We start from the raw sequence: 27,075 nt of genomic DNA, 5'->3' as shown, positions 1-27,075 counted from the left end.
TGTCAGTGATTTCATTTTATTCCCCTCCCCATCGGGAGGCACCCAAGGTGGCTTACAGTATTTTTTCTTGACATATTAGCCGAATGCAAAAGTAAATTTTGCAGAGGGGGGGAGGAGTAAGCCTCTCTGGTTCCTCCTCCCAGAGCAGCTGGTGTTTTTCTGTAGGGGGGGAAGCAGGGGCGGATCCAGTGTTTGTGCTGGGGGGCCATAGGCACTGCCGTAACTCCAGAGCCAAGGTCAACCAAGCAGGTAGACATGGGTTCCCATCCAGACTTGGAACGCAGATCTACCTGCTGGGTAGGCCTGGGCTTCCAGCTGAGCTTATGGCCTCTGTGGCTGAGGTTTGCTGGGGGGTAGAGCTGGACTCCTGCCTGGATTTGGAGCCGAGAACTACCTGCCGGGTAGACCTAGGCTCCTATTCCAACTCAGCTTCTTGACCACCACTACCCCACCCAAGGGATGTTCCCCTCGTGCTTGACTTTGTTCCCTTCCCCACTGGCGTGACAATTTGGGGGGCCACACACCCATGGCTCCCCCTTGGATCCACCCCCGGGGGGAAGGCACAGCTGTTTAAAAAGGTACTATCAGGTGGAGGTGGCAACAGTGACTCTTTGCCTTGCTGACTTCTCCTTAATTAGCTGGTCATCCAAGTAGTCAGTCACCCGTTGCTGATTTGCTGTCCAAGCTGTCAGTCAGTGACCATCATCTTCAAAAAGGATTTCATCCACTTTCATGTCATTTTCAGTCACAGGGACCATGTCACAGACTTGTTCTTTGAAAGCCAAGGCAATCGTGTAAGGCTTTCCTTTGGGGTGTTGCATACACCTTTCAAGGTAGGTGTCGTAATATCCCTTTCCTCTTCCCAAGCGGTTGCCAGTTCTGTCAAAACCAAGCCCAGGCATGAGGATGAGATCAAGTCCTTCTGTTAAAGAAAAAAAAGTATATCCTGCTCAATCCAAACAGCATTCACAAACCTATATCTACTTTTTATTTACTTATCAGTCACATCTGTATATGACTCTTCCTCTTAGGATGGCACAAATGATTCCCCACTCCATTTTAGCCTTACAACAGCCCTGCAAGGCAGGTTATAACGACCAGCCCAAAGGATTCATAGTTGGATGGGGTTTTGAATCCAGATCTCTTGCAGTACAATCCTATCTCTGCACTCCACCATCTTCAACAGAGCTTATTCCCACGTAAGTATGTTTTCAGTTGGAGCCACGCAATGCAATCCTAGGCACATTTGCTCAGAAGTAATTCCCATTATGTTCAATGGGGCATACGTCTAGGTATGCAGGCAAAGATTGCATACTTGACATTTTAGAAATTAATATCCCACTTGATATTTAAATAATTGCAAGGCCACCTACAAAAACATAGTTAAAACAGCAATTAAAAAAAATAATCTCTGCAAAGACAAGCCATCAAAACAACTAGCAAAAGCAGAAACAGCTTTACTTATCATGACAAGTTGGGACAAATGTTAAGGCCTCGGGGTAGCACCCCAAAACATCATCAGACAAGGTGTAAATTTGGGGTATCACTACTGAAAAGACCCTTGTCCCAGGTCTCCACTGACCTAACCTTGGATGTTAGTGCTAAGATGAGTGTTTCCAATGATGATTTTAACTGATGGACTGGTTCATATGAGCTAAGGTGGTCCTTTAGTTCAGGGAAACTTCAGATATGCAGGATTCACATTGTTATGAAGGTCCATCAACGGGACCTGGGTGCAAAGCAGCTGTGGGAATAGAGCCAGATGCAAGGCAGTAGCGTTAATGACTTTCCACACCCCATGAGCCATATACTGAGATAACATGCATATGTGGAAGTAAGCGGCCATCTGGAGTTCCTGCAGCTCATCAGAGATCCAGACTCTGCAACTGGTCAGCAGAGCTGCCCCAGTTTCTCCATGAGCACCAGGCTATCTTGCCGAGGATCAGCGTCTCTTGCTGGTGGCAGCTCTCAGGCAGCGATCGCTCCTTCCACATGCAGCCTGATGCAGAGACTGTCACTTCTAGTGAAGATACCAGGAATCGAACCTGGGACCTCCTGTATGAAAGACTGTGCTCTACTGCTGAGCCACAGCTTCTCTCATCCCCCTCCCCCGCTCACCAGTCAGCTCTTTACGGGCTTTTCACACATTAACTATAAACAGGTTATGGCTTGTTTGAGAAATACTTAACCCCCTTCTTGAGAATGTTTTCCACATTCCTGGTTCTTGGGTTTAATTCCTCCCTCCCTTCTGTTTCTGTGGTGGCACTCTGATGATCATTTCTACCCTCTGTTTGGTTTTAATTTTTTCAGATAGGCTCACATCCTTGCCTCCTTCTTTCTTCTTTAAAATTACAAATTAGGATTGCTCGACAGCAGGTGCTTTCCCCTCCTTTCAAGCTTTTCACAGGTATAATTATTTTTGCAGTTGATCTATCATGCAATCAATAACGTGAAAAACCAGGTTTCTGCCTTTAATAATCAAGATTTTTTTTCCCTTCAGTGGAAGAAAAGAAACACCCGTTATTCCACGATGGCAGCATTTTAGCCACAGCTTGATCCATTTGGACCAAGGTCTCAAAGGAATTAAGGACTAATAACAAATTAGGTCCCTGGCTAGGAGACCTCTGGGTCCCAGCCTGTATGCCGTCAGTGTCATCATTAGTGCACAGACTTCTGAGCTTGCCATTCTTGTTGAGGATTGTGACTCTCATGAACTAATACAGGATGTGATTCTGAAGAAACTGCATTACAGCGTCACTCTGGTATCTGCGGATTCGGCATCTGCAAATTTTGACTTGCTGCAGACGCTGTGGAAAGCCACTTCCCGTTTGCTCATGAAACCAGAAGTGGTTTTCTAAGGCCTCCCGCAGGCCTTGAGACCCGCAGAGGCCCTGCAGATAAAAAAGGCAGACCTATTCTTACAGTTTTATTCCACTTTCTCTCTTAGGAACCCACATGGATTTCTCTTCTCCCCATTTTATTCATTCTATGAGGTTGGTTCAGTTCAGACACAGCAACTTGTCTGAAGAGAAGAACAGAGCAGAAGAGGAAGTGCAGAAGATGAGAGTGGCAGCCTAGAGTGTCTCTCAGTGCTGCAGCCCACCACTCCCCTCCACTCTTCTCCCTTCGCTCTGTTCCCCTCTTCCTTTCCAAGTCCAAAGAGTGGAGGAGGGAAAACAAGGCTGGCTCTTCCACTAGCCAAGGGAAGTATGGCAGCATTTGATTCAGCAAAGTGCTGTCTGCTGCCTGGAAAAAGGGGTGGTCACAATACTTTGCATTCTGCGTCTGCTTCAGGAAGATCTCGGGCAGGCCCTGGGTGGATTCTGGTTCACTGAAAAGGTCTCCTTGGACTGATTCTTGGGTACAAGATGGCTCTGGTTCTGCAGATGGACTCCTGAGCAAAGGAGAAAAGAGCAACCAAAACAAAAAGGAATGAAGGCCTTTTCAGAAGCTCTGACTGCCTATTTACACCCTACTCCACGCTCCGTGCTGGCCATCTTGCTGGCCATCTTGCTTTCTGAAACTGATTCATGCCTCTGCCAAGCAGCACAAGGGAACCGGCTGCCATCCTGAACAGCTGCCAAATTCAAAGGCAACCGACGTGCCGGTTTGCTATTTTTGTACAGATATGGAGTAGCAATCGCCAAGGGGATCTTTGAAACAAATGAGCCTGCAGTGCTTGTGCAGCCCTTTGGAACGAGCCTCATCATCTCTCTTGCCAGTTTGTGCAGAGGAGAGAAAACTTCTGAAACTTTCATCCACAGGGAGGCCGACAGCAAAAAACATATTGATTCTCTAAAAGAAAAGTCCCAACGCAAAGGACCAGAGGCGTCAGAAACAGGCAGGGACTCAAACGGCTACAATTTGGGGTTCGGTTCCAGTTCAGGCTCAGCAGCATTTTGAACATCCCAGTTCAGTTCTAGAACAGACACCAGCTTCTAGAACCCTACAAAACAGCCCATTTCTTTCAGCACTGGCTTTCACGGACTACGGTCCATGTCATCAGATGCATTAAGTCAGCTTTAGAAAATGGCTTGGTGGTTCACGTGGACCACTTTGAACTGGTTTTAGATACACTTCATGCAGAATTAGATGAAGCTCTTTTGCTTGCAGTGCAACTCTGTCAAACAAATACCGTGATAACTATTTCACTTGAGGAATAATTAATACCTAGCAAGCCTAAGACAAACATACCCAGGATTAATGGCACACTAGCAGCCAGGACAAACTGGAGTGTGGTGGAAACACAAGATGAGTCCAACCTCAGTGCAAGAAACCTCCACGCTGAGGGTGGACAACCACCTGGGGTGAGTAGCTTCTTCTTGAGCCCCAGGAGGTTCTAGGTCCTGCCTCCCAGTCCCTCTTGCAGCTCCTTTCCAAGGGAAAATAAAGTTTCTCCACCTCTGGCTGAAGCAGAGAGGAGTCCTCACCAGCCCTCAAAGCAGCCTCCTGCATATCTGATGGCTGAATTGGTTCCCACTCTTCCTGCTTTGGGGTCCCGGCTCAAGGAACGTCGGGGTCAAATGACATGCCACATCAAATGCAACAGTGTGTAGTCAGAGCAGGGATTTTCAGTGTTTTTTGTTCTCATGGCACACTTACCTCTACGATCTTCACATCTTGTGATGTCACTTCTGGCTTCCTCTGGGTTCTGCAGCTCTGTTTCAAGGGCGATTCTGTAGCAATGAATTGTCTGTCCCTCTTTCTCCACCGGCTCTGCCAATTCATTACTACAGACGGTTGTCCTAGAAACAAAGCTTCAGAAACCGGGAGAGTTTTTCAGCCATTTCAACTGTTGTGCTCCAAACTCCAGCTAAATACAGATGTGCACCACTTAACTACGGGGATACATTCTCTCATTCCTGTTGTTATGCAAATAGGTCATTAAGTGAACATTCAGTCCAATCTATTGCCTTTGATGGGTAGAGAGACACTCCCTGCCAGACATTAGCTGGCTATACAGGCTGCTGGAGATAGATGGCCTCTTCTTTGCATTAAGAGCCTCTCTGCTGTGTACACAGACACTCTGCCGCAGGCTACGGTAGACATGATTGGCTCATTAAGAGAATCTTTATTGTGCTTCGACCACCTTCATATATGCGGTTCGTCAGTAAGCGAACCATTGCTAAGCGGTGGACACCTATACTTGTGGATCAATGGGCCACGGCACACTGAAGATCATCGAGTACGCTTAGGAGTGGGTTGCGCTTGGAGCTGAAAACGTTGCAGGCAACTGGGTAAAAGTACCGTCATAGTATCACCACCCCCATTTTACAGGTTTGGAAACTGACGCTGCACACCGGTAACAGCTTCAAAGATGCTCCCCAACCCCAGGGTTCGAAAAGGCAGGCACGTCAAGGCTGGACGTCCTTTTTGCCATGTTCAGATGTAAACCCCTCAAACTCTATGCCACGTTATCAGATATGATTGTAAAGGAAGACAGGCAGGAATGGGTGGAGGCAAGAACTCCCCCCTCCCCCTTTTTGTTTAATGTCTCCAGCCTGAAGTAAATTGTTTCCTCTCACTTAATTATTTCAGGCTTCTGGCTGGGAGATGCAATTTATTTGTGTATTGGTATCGTGTGGCCGGATGGGTGTTCTATGTTGTAATTACTGCCAAGGCTCACTCACTGCTCCTGCCGCAGCTTCTGTGTTTTATCAGATTCAAGAAAAAAATAGAAAGGAACAAACATACAGTAAATAAAAATTCTTTGTCCAGTAGGGATGGGGCCCAGTAATGAGATTCCCGTGCATCAAATGGATCTGGTACTATCTTATAAGGAATTACATTTAGGGCCCCCCCAAAATATCACTCTAAGGCAAGGATGTCCAAAGTTTTTGGCAGGTGGGCCACATCATCCCTCTGACAGTGTGTCAGGGGTAGGGGGGAAAAAGAATTAACTGACATTTAAAATTTGAATAAATTTACATAAGTTTACATAAATGAATATATTAAAGATGAGCTTGTATGAATGAGTAAAGGTCTTGCAATAGCTCAAGGCCTATAAAAGTCTTTGCACAAAGCAAGGCTGGCCTTTCCTTTACTGCCGCTATTGCATCACAGACGTGAAACAGCAAGCAGTGGAGGGAGCGAGAGGTCAAACTGCTGAGAGCAGTTGCGTCGGGTCAGTGCGGGCTCCAACAAATTTACGGAGGGCCAGAGGCTCATGGAGACTAGGGGCTCCTTGAGGGCCGCATTGGGAGTCCTCAAGGGCCGCAAGTGGCCCCAGGGCCGGAGTTTGGGCACCCCTGCGGAAAGGGGTGCTAGCTATCCCCTGCTGCTAGCTATCCCCTGCTGCTTCATAACACCTGGCAGAAATGTCACAGGTCTTGAAGAGTCAGCCCAACACCAGCCTTTCCAACCTCCCACCATCCTTCACACACCAGGCTTTGCCACTCCTTCCCTTCATCTTGGTTCCTGGCTTCCAAAAAGAAGGGCAAAAGAGGAATGGAGGAGAGGGATGTCCTTTCCACCACACATCCTCTTTTGCTCCAATCCCCTCTTCCATGTTGGAAGGTGGTGTGGAATAATGCAGGGTGGGAAGACCTCAGGCTCCTGGGAATTTCTTTCTTTGGGGGGGGGGGGCAGACTGCCAGCATGAAATGGTAGCTTAGGAAGGTGGAGGATATTACAAAAGGGCAATTTGTCCAATCATTTACATTCTTCGGTTATTTTTACTCTCACACACAACTCAGTAGTGCAGGAGTTTCCAAACTCCTTACAGTGGCAACTCACTGTGTTGTCCATGGTGGATCCGGGGCCCACCGAGGTCAGGATTCTGCAGGGTAAAATGATGGACAACCTTGGCAACCACTTTCGAGTCACGTGTGTGCATGCCCCCATCATTGCCTGCATTGTACCACTTTTCCTAAACTGTGTGTCGTGACCCACCAGCACGATACACAGTTTGAGAAACATGATGTGGCCAATGGCACGGGGCTCGCACGACCCAGAAGCAACTTCTGGGTTGTTTACTGTTTTACCCTGCAGAGTCCTGGCCTCAGCAGGTTCGAGACCCAGGAGAAATCAGGTCACTTGTGGGTGGCAACCCACAGTTTGAGAACTGCTGTAGTAGTGCATTCCATTCCATATTGTTACCTCCCCCTTGCTTGCTGCTCTCAAACCTAGATGGTTAAGCCCGTCTCCAGTCTGAATCTGGCTTGTTGGACCTGGGTTTGCCTGTACTGAAGCTGGACCTCTATCCGTCTCTGGAACCTACAAGTTTGACTCTGAAACTGGTCATGGACTAACACATAGTTTAAAAAAAACAAACCTGAAATACAGGAGCAAGTGATAAAAAGCAAGCAAGCACACAGTTAACAGTGCAAACTAAACACGGCAGGATTTCCCTATTAAATAATGTGAGAACAGAGTCTTAAATAAATAGCTTTCTGAATCAATATTGAAAAAGCATTTTTGGGTAGAAAAGAAAAACATTGACAATCCCCTTAGGAAATAAATCCTCAGAGTTTGCAAATGAGAAGCACCTTCTCAACCCAAATTAGAATCATGCATATATAGATTCCAAAAGTGGCAACCATCAAATTCAAGCCCTCATTTCCACTCCCACTCCGCCACAAAGACGGCCTATTTGGTAAGAAATAATAATCTGCCAGATCGCCGTACACTGATACATCGATATGCCAGTCACCCACAGTCTTCACCTCATCTACAACAATGACTTATGAGCAAGTTGAAACTGCTCTGCCTTGCTACTTGAAGCAGGAAGCATTTGCCTAGGATGTCTGTTCTTCATTGTCTTTCCGATGCAGAGTGATGGGCTGGCAAATAAATCCCCTTTGCTTGGGACAGCGTAATGAGACACAGCTAGTCACAAGCACTTTGTCTGCAGCTTTGGTGTTTCATTCCAATTCAGCTATGCTTTCTAGGCAAACCCAGCTTTTCCATGAAGCTTCTGAGGCATCCCTTTGCTCCTTGCCTTTGACCTACACCAAGCACAAGTACAATAAAAGTTGTGATATATCCAGCATCTTCGGGACCAAAACAATTTCTGTGTATTGCAATTTTCCAGAAATTATAATCTCTCCATGGTGGCAGTTGTCAGTTTCAGTCAAAACAATGTTGGTTTCACTGCAGAGCCCCTGGGCTGTTTAGGTAGTCCTCAGCAGGCTGCAAACCAGACATTGGGGCAGGTGAACTCCCTATGCCAGCTTTCCATAACATCACGCGCTAGATATTGTAACCTTTACTGTACGTACAAAGAGCTGACCTTATTTGCTGAGGCCCGATTGGCAACATTTTTTGTGGGGCCCCAGGATCATAGCCAAGGTCTGTAGAATCTTAGATATAAATAAAATTTATTATAGACTTTATATTTCTACAGTAGAATGGAAAGCAATCAAAATGTGTGCTTAAAATGTGCATATGAGTTAATGGACCAAAGAGAGCTAAGCACATTTTAATATTAAGGCTGCAATCCTATACATACTTTCTTAGGGTATATCTCATTGAACACAAAGGGACTTGCTTCTGCATAGGCATGTATAGGATTGTGCTGTAAAATGCACACACGTAAGCCTACAAGTTAGCAAACAAAATGCATACCTTACCTTTGAAAAGTAAGTAGTTGTACATTTGTCTTTCTAACTCTTTAAGAGAAATACATGTTTACACTGTTCTAGAATTAACACATTATGTAATTCAAGTACAGTAAAAAAAAATTCAAAATATGTTAAAAAACACTACTGACTTTTTAAGAATTCAGAAGAAAATTAAAATCGGTGCCATTCTCTGTAAAACCTGCCATGTGGTGTGAGGTGTCCATTGCAATGTGTTGTTGTATGCCTTTGAAAAGACTAGAGTAGATGGGGGCCCTTTAGGCACGGGTCCAATTGGGAGCAGCCGGTTTAAAGCCGGCCCTGCATACAGCCCAACTGAATGCGCCCTCAACCTCGGCTCCCTGTGTCCATGTTCCTCCCCTCCCTCTCTTGCCTTCCCCGTGTCTTATACGGCCATAGGAAGCTACTGAAGTAAGGGTAGCCCATGGTAGCCCAATACTGTCTGCTATGACTATTAGCAGGAATCCAGGGTTTGGGGGAGAGGTCTTTCCCATCATCAACAACCTGAGATCCTTTCAAGTGGAGATGACACCCTACAACCTAGAGGACATCCTTGAACAACAGACCTCAGTGAAGGAACCAGTCTGATGATGCTGTAGGAGACAAGACACAAGAGAGCGGCTGCTGGAGACCACCCATTCACCCCCACCCCAGTGTCTAAACAAGCTGCCCATTTGTCCTTGTATCTCCATATGTAAAGGGTACTAACTGTTGAAAATAAAACGAAACCTGAACACAGGGGAAGGGAGCCTGGAATATCCAGGCTGGTTAGTGCCTGGTCCTCTCAAGCATATGCTAGGCCCCTCCATGGATGTTCACGCCCGGCATTCAGTGAAGACACCGGCAGATACTAGGAACAGACTTCAGATAATACAGCGATATCCCTCTCTAACCTCTGAGACAGCATGATTTGTCTTCCTGGTCTACACCTGCCCCCCTCTGAGCAAAATGAAATTATGATTCTCCCCAAGATGGCCATAAGTCATGCTGGCTTAAGACAGACAAGTGGCCATAATTCCTCAGCTAACAAAGCCCAATGCAGAGGCCTGCACGCTAACAACTGCTCTATGAACGGCCTCTGCTCCACTTGGTGGCATGAGAGCCGGATGACACCTGCCCAATTCCTGCCCACCTTCAGAAAACTTGACTCAATAACAGTCTACTGTGGGTGAGAATGGAAAGGAGGGAGGAAAAATATTTCCAACCAGCAGGATGCCCACCCAACAGCCCCACAGCATGGCCTGGAGGCACATGATGCAGCCCTCTTGATGCAGGTAAGTACGTCTGCGCCTGGATGGGAGACTCCCTTGAGTGCCAGTGCTAGCAGGCAGGCAGGGTACAAACCAGTGGTGGGCACCTGTGGCTGAGAATGGAGGGGTGGCTTTGCCAGAAGCAGGGTGTGCTTGTGCTGCCCGAGGCCAGGCATCCCCAGCCATTTGCGGTGCCCGAGCCCAAGCAGCCCAGCAGCAGCCCTGCCCATTGTCCTTGGATCTGCACGTAAGTCTTCCTATGCCAGCCACAACTGGATGCTTCGTGAAAGCACAGCACCGCGGGCTGATGAGTCCCAGTTCAACTCCCACTCCCACACAGGGCTCATTGGGTGGGCTGGTCTTTCAGCCTCAGCTGCCACCATCACCACCACCACCACCTACCTGCATCACTATGCCAGTGTACCTTGCAGGACTGTTGCAAAGACTACAGGCTGGTCCAAAAGTCCCGTTCCCCCATATAGATTGTTTAAATGCATGTAAGCTATTGCTGTATCAATCTCATAGCCGCCCTGGGTCCCTTTCAGGGAGAAGGGCGGGATATAAATAAAGTTTATTATATGAATAGAGGGCAAAAATCTGATGAAACATGGCAAGATTTATTCCTGTTGATACACCTATAATAAGAAAAACACAATAGTTAGCAATGATTTCTGTAATCCATGGGGGATAATGGGTCTTTTAGATCAGCCTGTACTGAAATAATCCGTGCAGAGTGATTTGACCTCTTGAAAAATGCTCTGTGAAGTGCTAACTTATTACAATATACATTTTATATAGGTAGATATAGTTTTGCACCAAGGATGTTCCCCATTCTCAGTTCAGCCTCTTTGCTATACCAGCTGTAGAGCTTTCTTTGGCCTGCCCTGGACTGCCTGCAAATCAATTCCCTTAGTGACTCCCAGGTTCAGTGATATGAAGACAGGGAAAGCATTTCCCTCCGCTTACCACACACTACCCACAACTGTACAAGCCACTCCATTAAGTTTGGCTTTTCCAGTATTATTTCCAGCACCTTTTCCTTATTCACACGCTTAATCACAGTTGCCATTCTGCCCTACCACAGTTTCCGAGACTGCCCTGGGAATATCTGATCTCTTCTGTACGTGACTACAATGACTGAGCAAGATTTTAATTACACCAAACAACATGGGGAAAAGTGTCACTCCATCTCTCCCCTATGGAACACTGACACCTGCTGGTCAAGGGAAGCACTTGCATGGGGGGGAGTGGTGGAGAGTTTTCTACCTGCAGGTTTGCAGTCCTGGATTGCCTGACCGCACAAGTTCATTTCAGACCAGAGCCATTTCACATGACACTGAGCAGCCTGTTCTGCCCCCTGCTCAACAGGTTACAGTTCCCTGACAAGTGTGCCTGCACAATGCACAGGCTTACAAAAGATCCAGTGTTTTCTTAAACCAGAATGAAAAACTGATATGACCAAAGCAAATTCACTTCACATTGTGCAATAAACAGAAGCACGTATAGACCACTAGTCTAAAATCAGAAGTACAAAAGAGGATCGGGGATGATATTACAGGAATGTGCTTGCTGTCAAGATCTACAAGAATCACACAACACACAGCAAGTTTAGTCACAAGTTCCATTTTTTAAGCTGACTACAGATGGTAAATTATTTACAATCGTGAGATAAGGCACTTGGATAAGTACACTGGCCCCCAAGTTAGAAATGTCTGAGCTTCGAACGTCCACAGTGGTGTTATCATGCAGGCCCAGTTTGTTGTGGTGCTTTCACATAAGCACAAGAGCGATGGGCCATCAAGAGCGAGCTGTTTCAACCTACGTACGTTCTGACTTCCAGTTAGACCCCAGTACAGAACCCGTAAGCATCTTCAGGTCTTACATTTATAAAGATGTCAGGAAGGAAGTTATGAAATGAAACCTGCAGGGGAGGGAAGTTTCCAAGTCCTTCTTGATGTATAAATTAATGATGAGTATTTATTTTTGTTCAGAAGCCTTTGCTTTTCTGTCCTTTTTGTGTGCACTGTTGCAAACTGTGAAGCAATCTCTGCAATTTTTCCACAGTTGCAGAGAGAGAGAGAGAGAGAGAGAGAGAGAGAGAGAGAGAGAGTGTGTGTGTGTGTGTGCGCGCGCACGTGCGATAATCAGGCCAAACTTTCCATCCCACTGATAAATGTCTGAAAACTCACACACACTGAGAGAGAGATTCACATAAACTTTCCATTCTCTGGAATCCACAAAGCTTAAAGATAATGTTGAGAATCTTTCTGATTCCGTTCATCTTTCCGATTCACCCCCTGAGTTATGCTAGTAGAGACTGTTTTCAAGGATATATTATTTACTGCAGTGGAACAGGGTATCAATCAAATAAAAAATTCAAGGTTCATGAGTCTAATTTCCCTTTCTTCTCCTCTCTCCCCCCCTTTGGCACATGTGCTCTTTCCCTACCATACTTCTGTTTAGGTTGAATTTACTTAATTGCATTCTGTAACAGTTCTAAACTTTATATGTAGACTTATTAACAACAAAAACTTCTCATAGTGGTTTACAAAGAGAAATAAGTTTAGAATTTATATACGCAGACAAATTATGCATGACAGGCAGAGTGGATAGAAGGACATTCTTTTCCCTCTGGCACAACACCAGAATCAGGGCACATCCACTAAAATTGAGTGGCAGGAGATAAAATAACGTATCTCTTTATCCAGTAAGTAATCAATCTGTGGAACCCTTTGCCACAGGATGTAGTGATGGCACTTATGTTCTAGAAAGATTAAAGAGCTCCACTGAGAAAGCTTTGATAAGACTGGGTTAGGTGCTCCACAGCTGGGGCACCACAACTTAACATGTCCTGTCCTGTATTCCCACCAGCAGCATCTCTGAGTGTAGTGGAACCAGTGCAATGCCTCTGGTTGCAATCTGAGTGGGTCAGAATAATGCAGGAGGCAGTCCTTAATATACCTCAATCACTAATTGTTTAGGTCTTTAAAGGTGATCAATGCACTTTGAATTGTGCTCAGAAACAAAACAGTGAAGGCAGCAGAATACCAGAGTCACATAGTTCAAAAAACAGCATTTTGCACCAGCAGAAATTCCCAGGTATTTGTTAAAGGTGGGCCCAGAAGGCAGTAGGGATCAGAGGTTGGCCACTGACCGAGGGCCCTGGCCAAAGACTCTGTCAGTTCCAGGCCACCCTGAAGCAGTGTTGGCATCCTTCAGTCTCGGAAGACCATGGTGTCACGCTCTGAATGGTGGTTCTGGAACAGAGTGTCCTCTCCAGTGTGCGAAGCCTGGGTAAAGTAGATATGGAGGATAGACTGTTTCCCATGCAGCAAATCCCCCCTCTCCACGTCGCTGAAATGGTCCAATGGAAAGGCAGAGGCCAATATGGTTGGTTCCAGCGGCGGCGCAGGAGTTGCCAGAATGTGACTGTGTTCAGCCACGAACTGCCTCAGGGACTCCGGCTCCGGATTTTGCCTCGAGGTTGACTCCTGAAGCCTTTTCCATGACTGGATGTAGCCACAAGGCAGTGGAGGTTTGGGATCAGAGTTTTCCTTCTCTCAAATGAGCTGCCTTCCCAGGCTGAGGAGTCCCACCTATCCGGTGGCTGTTTAGTCACCTCTTAAGACAAATACAGCCAAACCGAGGGCCTTTTCTTATCCCCTAGCCCCCAAGGGAAAGCAGTATCAGCAGCAAATGTACCTTCAATCTGTGGAACACCTTGCCATAGGATGTAGTTATGGCACCTGGCCTACAGCAGATGCCCTTAAAAAGGAAATGGACAGATTTATGGAGGAAAAGTCCATCAGAGGTTACGATGACTATATGCATCCTCCAGGTTTTAGGGTAGCCTATCTCCTGAATGCCGGATGCAAGGGAGTGGCAGGCAGGAGGTGCCATGGGAACAGCACATTCCCAGCAACCCAGTGCAATGAGGGTGGGGGGACGGGACCAGCTTTGATGGTGCCTGACACATCCTGAGCTGCACCAGGAAGCTCCACCTTTTCTCCCAGTGAGGCTCCTCCACGAGAATATTAATGCCCTGCTGCTTCTCGCCTTCCTCCACGCTCCTTATATTGAAACGCCATGGCTCATTGTCTCCAAGCAGAAGTTCATTCCAAACTTCAAATCATTTCATTAAAAAATAAATTACATTAAGAGCCAAGTCTTGATTTTCAATTTTGTCTCCTGCCATGGTCTTTTTTTATGACCAGTGTGGTTTAAAAAAAAAACGAAAGAAAGAAAAGAACCACACGCTTTTAAATTAATATCTCGCCTTGGATATATATTGTACTGTAAGTTTTAATCAACCCTTCCAGAAGGAAAGAAAATCTAATCGTCCTGGCAGTCACTTTACAATCTTGTCTGGAGCATTTTCTGTTTTCCCATTATGTTGTTCTATTTAACACCGCTGCTACCAACATGTGTACTCCATCTATCTGTCACTTGCAGTGTATCTTATTTAAATCCTTCAATGGACTGCCACAATGTTACTTACTATTCTGGGGTGGGGAATGGGATTGTTCAGGACCACTAATGGCAGCCAAGAGCCCATCAGTCTGAGAACGATTCACGTCATCCCCCCGTTGCACTTTCATGCAGACTATCAGTGCAAGCCTACGCATGTCTATTCAGAAGCCCAACGAGTTCATAATGGGACTTACTCCCAGGCAAGTGTGTATAGGGTTGCAGACTAAGGGCCCAATCCTATCCAACTTTCCAGCAATGATGCAGCCACAATGCAGCCCTAAGGTAAAGGAACAAATGTTTCCATACCTTGAGGATGCTTCTGTGACTGCCTCTACACCACAGGATCCAGTGCACGCCCCACTGGCACAGCTGCACTGGCACTGGAAAACTGGATAGGATTGGGACCTAAGGGCACAATCCTAACCAACTTTCCAGCACTGACATAACTGTGCCAGTGGGGCAAGCACTGCATCCTGCAGTGGGGAGGTAGTCAAAGGTAAGAGCATGTCTGTTAACTTACTTTGGGTCTGCATTGCAGCTAAGTTCGTGCTGTAAAGTTGGTTAGGATTGCACCCTAACTCTCCTTGCCTGCAAGTTGTTCCAGGGATGCAGGGAGTCAAATATCTGGCTGTGGCTGCTGGAGATTCTGGTTTGAACCCCCCCACCCACCCACAGCACCCTGCACTCAAAATGACTTATTGCTCATTTATGAGCAATTGGAAATCACTCATTGACTTTCTGCATACTAGAGGGAAAAAAGATAATGATTTCTGGATTTGAGAATTAGAGAGAAATGAAATAAACTATTGAGAAGAGTCTAAATAACTAGCTGGTAAGTTAAAAAGAATTCTGTAAGTGCAGACGGAGACATATTTCTTGATATTGGGATTAGATGATTAGGAATTTATAGTGAATTAGGACACTCTCCATATTTACATGACATTAATAGGGTTTTATTTTATATATATAACTTTTTGTTTGCCTTTCCTACCTGTTACTAGTGAGTTGTTGTTTGGTTGTGTTTTTAGGGGTTTTTTTGTATTGCATATTCATTTGGTTTATTTGTTATAAATAAATATTAGAGTGCAAAATCTGAAATAATAAAACCAGTTTAAAACCACATAGAAACAAAATTTGGCTACAACCACAACACATAAGAACATCAGAACAGCCCCACTGGATCAGGCCATAGGCCCATCTAGTCCAGCTTCCTGTATCTCACAGCGGCCCACCAAATGCCCCAGGGAGCACACCAGATAACAAGAGACCTCATCCTGGTGCCCTCCCTTGCACTAACATTCTGACATAGCCTATTTCTAAAATCAGGAGGTTGTGCATACACATCATGGCTTGTAACCTGTAATAGATTTTTCCTCCACAAACTTGTCCAATCCCCTTTTAAAGGCATCCAGGCCAGATGCCGTCACCACTTCCTGTGGCAAGGAGTTCCACAGACCAACCACACGCTGAGTAAAGAAATATTTTCTTTTGCCGGTTCTAACTCTCCCAACACTCAGTTTGAGTGGATGTCCCCTGGTTCTGGTGTTAAGTGAGAGTGTAAAGAGCATCTCACTATCCACTCTGTCCTTCCCGTGCATAATTTGGTATGTCTCAATCATGTCCCCCCTCAGACGCCTCTTTTCTAGGCTGAAGAGGACCAAACGCCGTAGCCTTTCCTCATAAGGAAGGTGCCCCAGCCCAGTAATCATCTTAGTCGCTCTCTTTTGCACCTTTTTCATTTCCACTATGTCTTTTTTGAGATGCGGCGACCAGAACTGGACACAATACTCCAGGTGTGGCCTTACCATAGATTTGTACAACAGCATTATAATATTAGCTGTTTTGTTCTTGATACCTTTTCTAATGATCCCAAGCATAGAACTGGCCTTCTTCACTGCCGCCACACATTGGGTCGACACTTTCATCGAGCTGTCCGCCACCACCCCAAGATCTCTCTCCTGATCTGTCACAGACAGCTCAGAACCCATCAGCCTATATCTAAAGTTTTGATTTTTTGCCCCAATCTGCATGACCTTACACTTACTGACATTGAAGCGCATCTGCCATTTTGCTGCCCATTCTGCCAGTCTGGAGAGATCCTTCTGGAGCTCCTCACAATCACTTCTGGTCCTTACCACTCGGAAAAGTTTGGTGTCGTCTGCAAACTTTGCAACCTCACTGCTCAACCCTGTCTCCAGGTCATTTATGAAGAGGTTGAAAAACACCGGTCCCAGGACAGATCCTTGGGGCACACCTCTTTTCACTTCTCTCCACTGTGAAAATTGCCCATTGACACCTACTCTCTCTCTCTCTCTATTTCCTGGTCTTCAACTAGTTCTCAATCCATGAGAGGACCTGTCCTCTAATTCCCTGACTGTGGAGTTTTTTTACTAACCTTTGGTGAGGGACCGTGTCTAACGCCTTCTGAAAGTCCAGATATATAATGTCTACAGGTTCTCCCGCAGCCACATGCCTGTTGACCTTTTCAAAGAATTCTATAAGGTTCGTGAAGCAAGACTTGCCCTTACAGAAGCCATGCTGATTCTCCCTCAGCAAGGCCTGTTCGTCTATGTGTTTTGAGATCCTATCTGATGAGGCATTCCACCACCTTACCCGGTATAGACGTTAGGCTGACCAGCCTATAGTTTCCCGGGTCCCCCCTCTTTCCCTTTTTAAAGATTGGTGTGACATTTGCTATCCTCCAATCTTCTGGCACCGTGGCCGTTTTGAGGGATAAGTTGCATATTTTAGTCAAGAGATCAGCAACTTCATTCTTCAATTCCTTAATAACTCTTGGGTGGATGCCATCAGGGTTGACTTATTGATCTTTAATTTATCAATGAGGTCTGAAACATCTTCTCTTTTAACCTCTATCTGACTTAATTCCTTGGTCAGGAGGGGCCGTTCGGGCAGCGGTATCTGCCCGAGGTCTTCTGCCGTGAAGACAGATGCAAAGAACTCATTTAATTTCTCTGCCATCTCTAAGTCTCCTTTTATCTCCCCTTTCCCTCCCTCACCATTCAGAGGGCCAATCATTTCTCTGGTGGGTTTCCCGCTTCTAACATATTAGAAGAAGCTTTTATTATTCCCCTTAATGTTGCTGGCCATGCGATCCTCATAGTCTCTCTTGGCCTCCCATATCACCTTCTTACATTTCTTTTGCCACAGTTTATGTTCCTTTTTATTCTCCTCATTAGGGCAAGACTTCCATTTACGGAAGGAAGCTTCCTTGCCCTTTACAGCCTCTCTAACTTGGCTGGTTAGCCATGCGGGCACCCTCCTGGATTTAGTGGAACCCTTCTTTCTTTGTGGTATACACCTCTGCTGGGCCTCCATTACTGTTGTTTTAAGCAGCCTCCATGCACTCTGGAGAGATTGGACTCTTTTTACCTTTCCTTTCAACCTCCTTCTAACCAGCCTCCTCATTTGAGGGAAGTCCGCCCTTCGGAAGTCAAGGGTTTTTGTGAGAGATTTGCCTGGTATTCTTCCCCCAACGTGCACGTCAAAACGGATCACAGCATGATCACTGTTCCCCAACGGCTCCGTAACATTGACATCTCTAACCAGGTCCTGAGTACCGCACAATATTAAATCCAGAGTCACCTGTCCTCTGGTGGGCTCCAGGACTAGCTGCTCTAAGCCACAGTCATTTAGCACGTCAAGGAAACCATTCTCCTTTTTGTGACCAGAACACAAATTGACCCAGTCTATATGAGGATAATTGAAGTCCCCCATGATTATAACCCTGTCCCTCCTTGTCACCTCCCTGATCTGTTTCCTCATTTCAAGGTCCCCATCCGATTTCTGGTCTGGAGGACGATAGCACGCCCCCAGTATTACATCGCTGCACAAGCCTGGTAATTTAACCCACAGAGATTCTACGGCGGAGTCGGACCCACCTTCAATCTCTACTTTGCTGGATTCTATCCCTTCCTTAACATAAACGGCCACCCCACCTCCAACACGCCCCTGCCTGTCCCTCCTGTAGCGTTTATAGCCCGGGATTGCGGTATCCCACTGATTCTCCGCATTCCACCAGGTTTCCGTTATGCCCACTATGTCAATGTTTTCCCTGGTCACCAGACATTCCAGTTCTCCCATCTTTGCTTGGAGACTGTCTGGTCAGTTCCCAGTTGCTTCCCAACAAGCCCCATAACCCTATGACATGCAGCTGAAATATAAAATACAAGTGCTTATGGGTACCACTGGGATTGTCCAAAGTTGGCATAAGAAGCAGGCAGTAAACAGGCTTCACAAGGGCCATGCAATCCGCCCTAACCACAAGAGCAGAAGCTATCCACGCTACCCGGAACAGTGTGAGAACAATCCCAGAAGAGGCAACAACTACATCACTGAAGGTCCTGATCTCTAAATGTTTCTAAACAAGTACAGCAATCCTCTCACACTGCACCACACTACCCAGTGGTGTAGCTAATGAAAGCATAGCCCTGTGCCGGGTACAGAATGCTGCCTGAGAAGTAACGTCACTTCTGGAAGTAACACCAGACTTTAGAAAGTGAAAAATGGGACAGTGGCATAGTTAAGGCACTTGCTACCTGGGGTCAAAGAAGATTTTGTAGCCCCCCCCCCCCACACACAAAAAAATAAAATTTAATTTATTAAGTAAATAAATAAAAAGTTTTCTGATTAATTGGCCATAACGTTTGATAGCATACAGATATTCCAGCATGGTTTGTTTCATTGCATTCAGCATTAAATTACCCTTCCAATGATATATAACATGATGGTATTATTTGTACATATCAAGGTTTTCACAATTTTGGTCACTAGTGTCAAGCACTAGTGTTAATTTGTTCTCCCCCCCCAAAAAAAAAAACACAACTTGCTGCCCGGTGCAATTTCAACCCTGCACTCCCTTAGCTATGCCACTGACACTGCCCATCTCTTCTGCCACAGGGAGGTTTCTGTTTGACACCAGCCTACACAGGCTGCGCTCACCCGCCACGGACAAGGCCTCTTCCCTCTTGTCATTTTCAGCCGGCTGATGGATGTTCCAGGAAGTCAGGGGGAGCAAAGCAATTTCTTCATAGGATGCCAGTCTCACCATATCCATGTGGTTGCTCTGGGGCTTGTACTGCGGAATGAAACACTCTTTGCCTTGCTGAAAAATGTCCTTGATGATTTCCTCAGTCTGGACTTCATCCGGCAAGCTCAGAAAGACCGCAATTCGCTGGGATGCTTGGTATTTAGAATGATTGATCACCTGTTTTTAAAAAAAGGGGGGTTTGCACTTAAAGTTCTGAAATTATTTTTTAAAGTACTTTTTCCAAGTTTATCATCCCTGTCAGGCCTTTCATATAACTCTGTAATTATTACCTTTTACACATGTGCCAATGCAAACCATGGTGAACATACATGCATAGGTATTTATATACCACCTTTCTCACAAACCATATTTTCTTGTAACTATGGTTTGCAAACCCTTTTCAAACCATGGGTAACTGATCTATGAGGAGCCTGTGGTTTGTAATAAGCATGGTTAGTAGTCCTTAAGTAATTTAGTCCTTAAGTAATTTACTTAATTATTTGATTTTGTCATACAGGGGTGTGTTAAAAATTTTCCTGCTTGATGATGTCACTTCCAGCGGGTCCCAACAGATTGTCATTCTAAAAGGTGGATCTCAAAAAGTTTGAGAACGACTTTTCTAGAATCTTCTTTCATATTGTATCTTTGTTATTAAGCTTTCTCCTTAGCCCCTTCTTGGTGTGAACGAGGACAGCACGTAGCTGCTTCAAGAAACATACAAGCAGTATTGAAAAGACGGAATTAAACACAGGATGCTGCCTTCTCCTGAACAAGACCCCTGGTCCGTCTAGTTCAGTAAGGTGGAACTCCAGTTTATAATGGGTTCACTTTACAATAAAATCAATGGGGATTTAAAATACATTAAGGGGAATAATAAAAGCTTCTTCAAATATGTTAGAAGCAGGAAACCCGCCAGAGAAGCGGTTGGCCCTCTGGATGGTGAGGGAGGGAAAGGGGAGATAAAAGGAGACTTAGAGATGGCAGAGAAATTAAATGAGTTCTTTGCATCTGTCTTCACGGCAGAAGACCTCGGGCAGATACCGCTGCCCGAACGGCCCCTCCTAACCGAGAAGTTAAGTCAGATAGAGGTTAAAAGAGAAGATGTTTCAGACCTCATTGATAAATTAAAGATCAATAAGTCACCGGGCCCTGATGGCATACACCCAAGGGTTATTAAGGAATTGAAGAATGAAGTTGCAGATCTCTTGACTAAGGTATGCAACTTGTCCCTCAAAACGGCCACGGTACCAGAAGATTGGAGGATAGCAAATGTCACGCCTATTTTTAAAAAGGGAAAGAGGGGGGACCCGGGAAACTATAGGCCGGTCAGCCTAACATCCATACCGGGTAAGATGGTGGAATGCCTCATCAAAGATAGGATCTCAAAACACATAGATGAACAGGCCTTGCTGAGGGAGAGTCAGCATGGCTTCTGTAAGGGTAAGTCTTGCCTCACAAACCTTATAGAATTCTTTGAAAAGGTCAACAGGCATGTGGATGCGGGAGAACCCGTGGACATTATATATCTGGACTTTCAGAAGGCATTTGACACGGTCCCTCACCAAAGGCTACTGAAAAAACTCCACAGTCAGGGAATTAGAGGAGAGGTCCTCTCGTGGATTGAGAACTGGTTGGAGGCAAGGAAGCAGAGAGTGGGTGTCAATGGGCAATTTTCACAATGGAGAGAGGTGAAAAGCGGTGTGCCCCAAGGATCTGTCCTGGGACCGGTGCTTTTCAACCTCTTCATAAATGACCTGGAGACAGGGCTGAGCAGTGAAGTGGCTAAGTTTGCAGACGACACCAAACTTTTCCGAGTGGTGAAGACCAGAAGTGATTGTGAGGAGCTCCAGAAGGATCTCTCCAGACTGGCAGAATGGGCAGCAAAATGGCAGATGCGCTTCAATGTCAGTAAGTGTAAAGTCATGCACATTGGGGCAAAAAATCAAAACTTTAGATATAGGCTGATGGGTTCTGAGCTGTCTGTGACAGATCAGGAGAGAGATCTTGGGGTGGTGGTGGACAGGTCGATGAAAGTGTCGACCCAATGTGCGGCGGCAGTGAAGAAGGCCAATTCTATGCTTGGGATCATTAGGAAGGGTATTGAGAACAAAACGGCTAATATTATAATGCCGTTGTACAAATCGATGGTAAGGCCACACCTGGAGTATTGTGTCCAGTTCTGGTCGCCGCATCTCAAAAAAGACATAGTGGAAATGGAAAAGGTGCAAAAGAGAGCGACTAAGCTGATTACGGGGCTGGGGCACCTTCCTTATGAGGAAAGGCTACGGCGTTTGGGCCTCTTCAGCCTAGAAAAGAGACGCTTGAGGGGGGACATGATTGAGACATACAAAATTATGCAGGGGATGGACAGAGTAGATAGGGAGATGCTCTTTACACTCTCACATAATACCAGAACCAGGGGACATCCACTAAAATTGAGTGTTGGGCGGGTTAGGACAGACAAAAGAAAATATTTCTTTACTCAGCGCGTGGTCAGTCTGTGGAACTCCTTGCCACAGGATGTGGTGCTGGCGTCTACCCTAGACGCCTTTAAAAGGGGATTGGACGAGTTTCTGGAGGAAAAATCCATTATGGGGTACAAGCCATGATGTGTATGTGCAACCTCCTGATTTTAGGAATGGGTTAAGTCAGAATGCCAGATGTAGGGGAGAGCACCAGGACGAGGTCTCTTGTTATCTGGTGTGCTCCCTGGGGCATTTGGTGGGCCGCTGTGAGATACAGGAAGCTGGACTAGATGGGCCTATGGCCTGATCCAGTGGGGCTGTTCTTATGTTCTTATGTTCTTAATGGCTGGGTCAGGCTTCCCCTGAACATTAATACAAGGCTGGTTCATCCATGTGGCCAACTGAGGTGGTCAGATGGAAGGTCACCTACCTCCGCACACGCACAGCCCAATCCTATGCACGTCTACTCAGAAGTCCCATTAGAGTCAAAGGGGTTTACTCCCAGGAAAGTATGGATAGGATTGGGCTGTCACTCATCTCCACTGCTCCTCCTGCCATTGGCGTGGTAGGCTAGCTAGAGTACTGGAAAGCAAGGTGATCTTACCACATTATACTTGCTTGTGTAATTTTGCATGTACACAAATGTATTATATTTATGTCTGTTTTAATAAGGTGATGCTTTGGAGAAGAATATTGCTCGTTTGTCAGCATTTACTACAAATAAACAAGCTATGGCTAAACATATATTTAATGCCACTAATAGTAACAGTTTGCACCCAGGTGTGAAGCATGCAAAGAATTGTGGCCTCACTTGAGACTTATTTCTGAATATAAACATACACAGGATCAGGCTGTAGGGGAAAGTCCAATAGCCAGACATTCATCTCTGAACTTGGTATAGACTTCCAAGGAGGAAGGTGTGGGCGTGTGGAAGTCCCAGTATCTGGGGGTGGGGAAGTTTTGGACATAGCATATAGTTTTGGATCCTGTGTGTGAGAAATGAAGTGCAGGGAAGAACAGTTACATTCTTCACTTGATTCACTTGAGCCCATAACTTTTTTGTGTAGATTATGCTCAGCAATGGAATCAGCAATGCAAAAACAAAACCTTTGCATTCTGTGCATGCTCACAGGAAGCCGCTCACCCGGGCCAATTTCAATGCATGATCTGTGAAGGGGTGGGGAGGGGGAAGTTTCTCAGGCTAAAAGGAGACCTCCAGGCAAGACAAGGCACAAGCCTAGGCATGTCTACTCAAAAGTAAGTCCTATTGTGTTCAATGGGACTTACTCTCAGGAAAGTGGGGTTAGGATTGCAGCCTAAAACCCTAAAGGGCACATAGGAGGAAATAAACCCTATGCACATCAGGCCTTACTTTTGACTTAGGGCTTAATCCTAACCCCTTCTGTCAGTGCTTCCCAGCACTGACTTAAGGGCAATGCAGCTCTGAGGGAAGGGAACAAACATTCCCTTACTTTGAGGAGGCCTCTATGAGTGACACCCAACTGCAGCATGCAGCACATGTCCCACTGGCACCACTATGCCAGTGCTGGAAAGCACTGACATAAGGGTTTAGGATTGCACCCCAAGTAAGCCCTGATCCAACTTTCCAGAGCTGATGCAGCCATATCAAGGGGGTGCGCACTGCACCCTGTAATGGGGAGACAATCACAGAGGGCTCCTCAAGGTAAGGGAACATTGACTTCAGTGGTTCCCAGTGTTTTTTCACTTATATGTACTCCTTGGCAGTCCATTTCCATAAACGGTACCCCTCATATTAACAATGTTTGTAACTAACATAGCTCCTGGTATTTCAGATTTATATATTTTCAACTACTGATCCCAATCTGATAATATACAAGTTGATGACCGGAAACAAGCAGTGACGGAGGTCCTCGCTGCCAGCTAGCTGCCTGCCTTGCCAGCCCTGCAAGGCATTCTAATAGACCTGCCTTTTCCCCACCATTATTCAGTTCTTTTTCAAGTACCCTGAAAGGGCCTGGCAAGTACACCTGGGGGTAGACGTACCCCAGGTTAGGAAGCACTGGCTCACTTCCTGGCTGCACTGCGGTTGCACTGGTGCTGGAAAGCTGGCTAGGATTAGGCCCTAAACCGGCACAGAATTCGCAGCATAAGCAGTAGTGTAGCTAGAGGAGGGCAAGCAGAGAGCCTCACCAGGGCATGCAAGCGGCCCCTCCCCTTGGGCATTCACACCCATTTTGCACCCACACCCAGAGCGGGGAGGGGGCCGCTTGCAGGCTGCGGCGAGGCTCCCTGCAAAACTCAGCGCTTCGCAGCCTGGTGCAGATGCCTTCATTCCAGACCGCCGATGCCAGCGTGTCCCAAACTCTGCGCTTTGCGCCTGGGCACGGGGGCCCCCTTCGATACCCACTGCCCGGAATGGCCCCACCGGGGAGGGCCACGCACGCCATGCCGAGGCTCCCGCAAAACCTAGTGCCTTGCGCCCCTTCCAGCTACGCCCCCGGAGCCCGGCTGCGGAGAGGGGAGTGCGCACGGCCAGACGGGCGCCGCCCCTTCCGAGAGTCGGGGCTTTCCCGGGGCGCAGCGGCGCGCCCGCTCTCGGGCGCGGGCGGGGGGCGCCTGGGCGCGCAGGCGGGTGTCGGCGGCAGGAACCGAGAGCGCCGCGCGGAAAGCCCGGGCGCGCGTCACGAGGGCCCACCTGGCCGGCCAGCAGGCGCGACTGGCGCCGCTTCTCCGCCTCGCTCAGCGCCCGCAGGCGCCGCCTCAGCTCCGCGCGCAGGGCGCCCTTGGCCGCGCGCAGGGCCGCCATGCCGCCGCCGCCCCTCCGGCCTCTCCGGGGCCCCGCAAGCGCGCGGAGGGAGGGAAGGAGGGCCGGCGCGGGAACGGCCCACCCGCTTGGAGAGGCGCCGCGGCACGCCCCGCCGAGGCTGCTTCTCCGGCGCGCGGGGCGGGGCGGGAGCTGGAGCCACGCCCAGGCAGGTCTACTCAGAAGTAAGCCCTGTTAGAGTCCATGGGGCTTACCCCCAAGTCAGCTGGGATAGGATTGCAGCCCAGCCTTGGCACGGCTAGCAAGAGATTCGGGGGGAAAGTCCTGCACAGCCAAAAAACAGCCCTCCGGAGCTGTTAGAAGCATCGGGGGCGCTCCTGTGGGGGAGACAATCATTCCGAGAGAGACCGAGCAATTTCTTTGATTTGGGCTGAGGAGCCTGCTGCTTAGTCCCGCATCCCACTTCCCACAGTGGCCAACCAGATGCCTCCGGGAAGCCCACAAGCATTAATTTTTTTAAATTAATGTGTTAAATGGAGGCTCATAGTTCTGTGAGAGAGTCCCTGTTTTGTACGCAGAAGGCTCTAGTTCTAGGTCAGTTCCTAGGCAGAACTGGGGAAAGACCCCTGCTTGAAACTGCAAACCCATTTTGGTCTGTGACAACACTGCTGAGCAAGGTCAGTCAGTGGACTGATGCGGTAGAAGATAGTCTGATACATTTAGATGCTGTCTTGGAAGAGGCATGCCTCCTGCAAGAGAAGACGGAATGCCTCTTCTGAGATGACACAAGCCTTTTTAGTTGGTACATTTATTAAATTAACCCTTAAAAATCCAGAAATGAGGGCACTTTTTCAAGCAATCAAAAAATGTTACTGGATTAATCCTACCAATTAATTGACCTTGCAGGGCTTCTCAAATTAGAAGAAATTCTGCTGACTTCTGACCTTTGGGACTACAAAGTTGCTTCTCATGTCGCAAAAGGCAATGAGGCTGAAGTTGGTTTTTAGCAAACTGACTTAGGAAATAGTTCAGCAATCTGTACCCCAAAATGCCCTTTGGTGATGTACTGGAATAAGGAACTATCTTAGGGCCCGATCCTATCCAACTTTCCAGCACCAGTGCAACCTCAATAGAGCCCTGAGGTAAGGGAACAAATGTTCCCATACCTTGAGGAGGCCTCTGACTGCCTCCCCATAACAGGAAGCCACGCATATCCCATTGGCACAGCAGCACCAGCACTGGAAAATTGGATAGAATTGGGCCCTCGATGCCTGATTGAGAGAGGGAGGTGAATATCTATGTTTTCTTTCTCTGGAACAAAGTTCAAACTCATGTACTGTGAAGGCTGCATTTATCTTAGAACATAAGATTTGACAGCTGCTGTATGTTTCAATAAGTTCCTCTTGTTTGGGGGATAGTTTCCTGTAAGCTACAGTTCCATCCTGAAGCTTGCTATACCCACAAAGCTGTTCAAGATCACATTGAGGAAATGTGGAAATGCTCCCGTTAAGGATGTTCATTGATGCTTTCCCCGTTGACGTTATGTTTTTGCACATGACTTCTGCACAGTTCATTCTACGTCAATGTGCTTTGTTGCTGAAAGTTCTTTTCTGAATCCTTATCTCATGCCGCTCCATTCTTACCCAACAGTTGTCATTCCGTAGCCGTGCTGTACGTGCGCTGCAGTCGGGTCATTGGCCATGTGTTCCCCATCAGCAGTGATTCAGCAGTCTTCTGTTTAACAAGCCAGACCTGAAGAACACGGGGCCACCAAGCCAATTTGCAGCCCACCAACCACTTATGTAGGCTTTTAGCCAAAACAGCATGGCCAAATGGCTAGTGTTCAGCTTGGTGAGGATCAAGTCTTGCTTGTTTTGCCTCCTGGCATATTGAAAGATCTCTTTTTCTGGGTGAAAGGGATCAGAGAGAGCACCATCCAGATGACTCATTCTGAACATGAGTCTGAATATGGGCCTTTAGCCTGATGCATTAGCCTGCATCTGGTTAAAGGCCCACCTAGTCCAGCATCCAGTATCCCACAATAGCCCACCGACTGCTGCTGGGAGGGCCATCAGCAGGAGAGAAAAGTGTACTTCTCATTCACCATTGCTCCCCTGCAGTTGGTATTCAAAAGCAGATTGCTCTGGATTCATACACTTTGAACTACAATATGCATATACCTAAAGGTTTATCATGAATTCAGAACCATGCAGAAGGCATATTGTACAAGTGGTTGTGTATTGTAGTTGGTTTTGCTCATATGCTTGATTCCAGGTATCTAATAATGAAGAGATTGTGCCTCATGAACACACAACTGTGCAATCTTCAAGCCAATTATTCTGGTACTATCCCACTGTACCAGTGGGACAGTGGCTATCTGTGGCTATCACTGTCAAACCAGTTTTTCAAGGTGAAATCCCAAGCATTTACAAGAAGAAGGTTTTGTCTTTTAAATAAATAAATCTATTCAGAGATATATATCTCTCTCTGATGTAATAATGCAAAAAAGGGGAGAATA

General features: G+C 46.8%; 1 protein-coding gene across 1 annotated transcript; it reads right to left on the bottom strand.

Annotated features, from left to right (window-relative positions):
* On the bottom strand, window positions 1-24,681 carry MTHFS (methenyltetrahydrofolate synthetase). Its single transcript, XM_066636256.1, has 3 exons — window positions 24,489-24,681; window positions 19,259-19,523; window positions 1-922 (listed from the first exon to the last, which is right to left on the bottom strand). The coding sequence occupies exons 1-3, from the start codon at window positions 24,597-24,599 to the stop codon at window positions 693-695; spliced, it is 606 nt and encodes a 201-aa protein (XP_066492353.1). The 5' UTR covers window positions 24,600-24,681; the 3' UTR covers window positions 1-692.
* Window positions 24,682-27,075: the final 2,394 nt, after the last annotated feature.

This window comes from Tiliqua scincoides, chromosome 8, assembly GCF_035046505.1.
Source record: "Tiliqua scincoides isolate rTilSci1 chromosome 8, rTilSci1.hap2, whole genome shotgun sequence".
Lineage (NCBI taxonomy): Eukaryota > Metazoa > Chordata > Lepidosauria > Squamata > Scincidae > Tiliqua > Tiliqua scincoides.
This window is presented reverse-complemented; position numbering and strand designations above follow the sequence as displayed.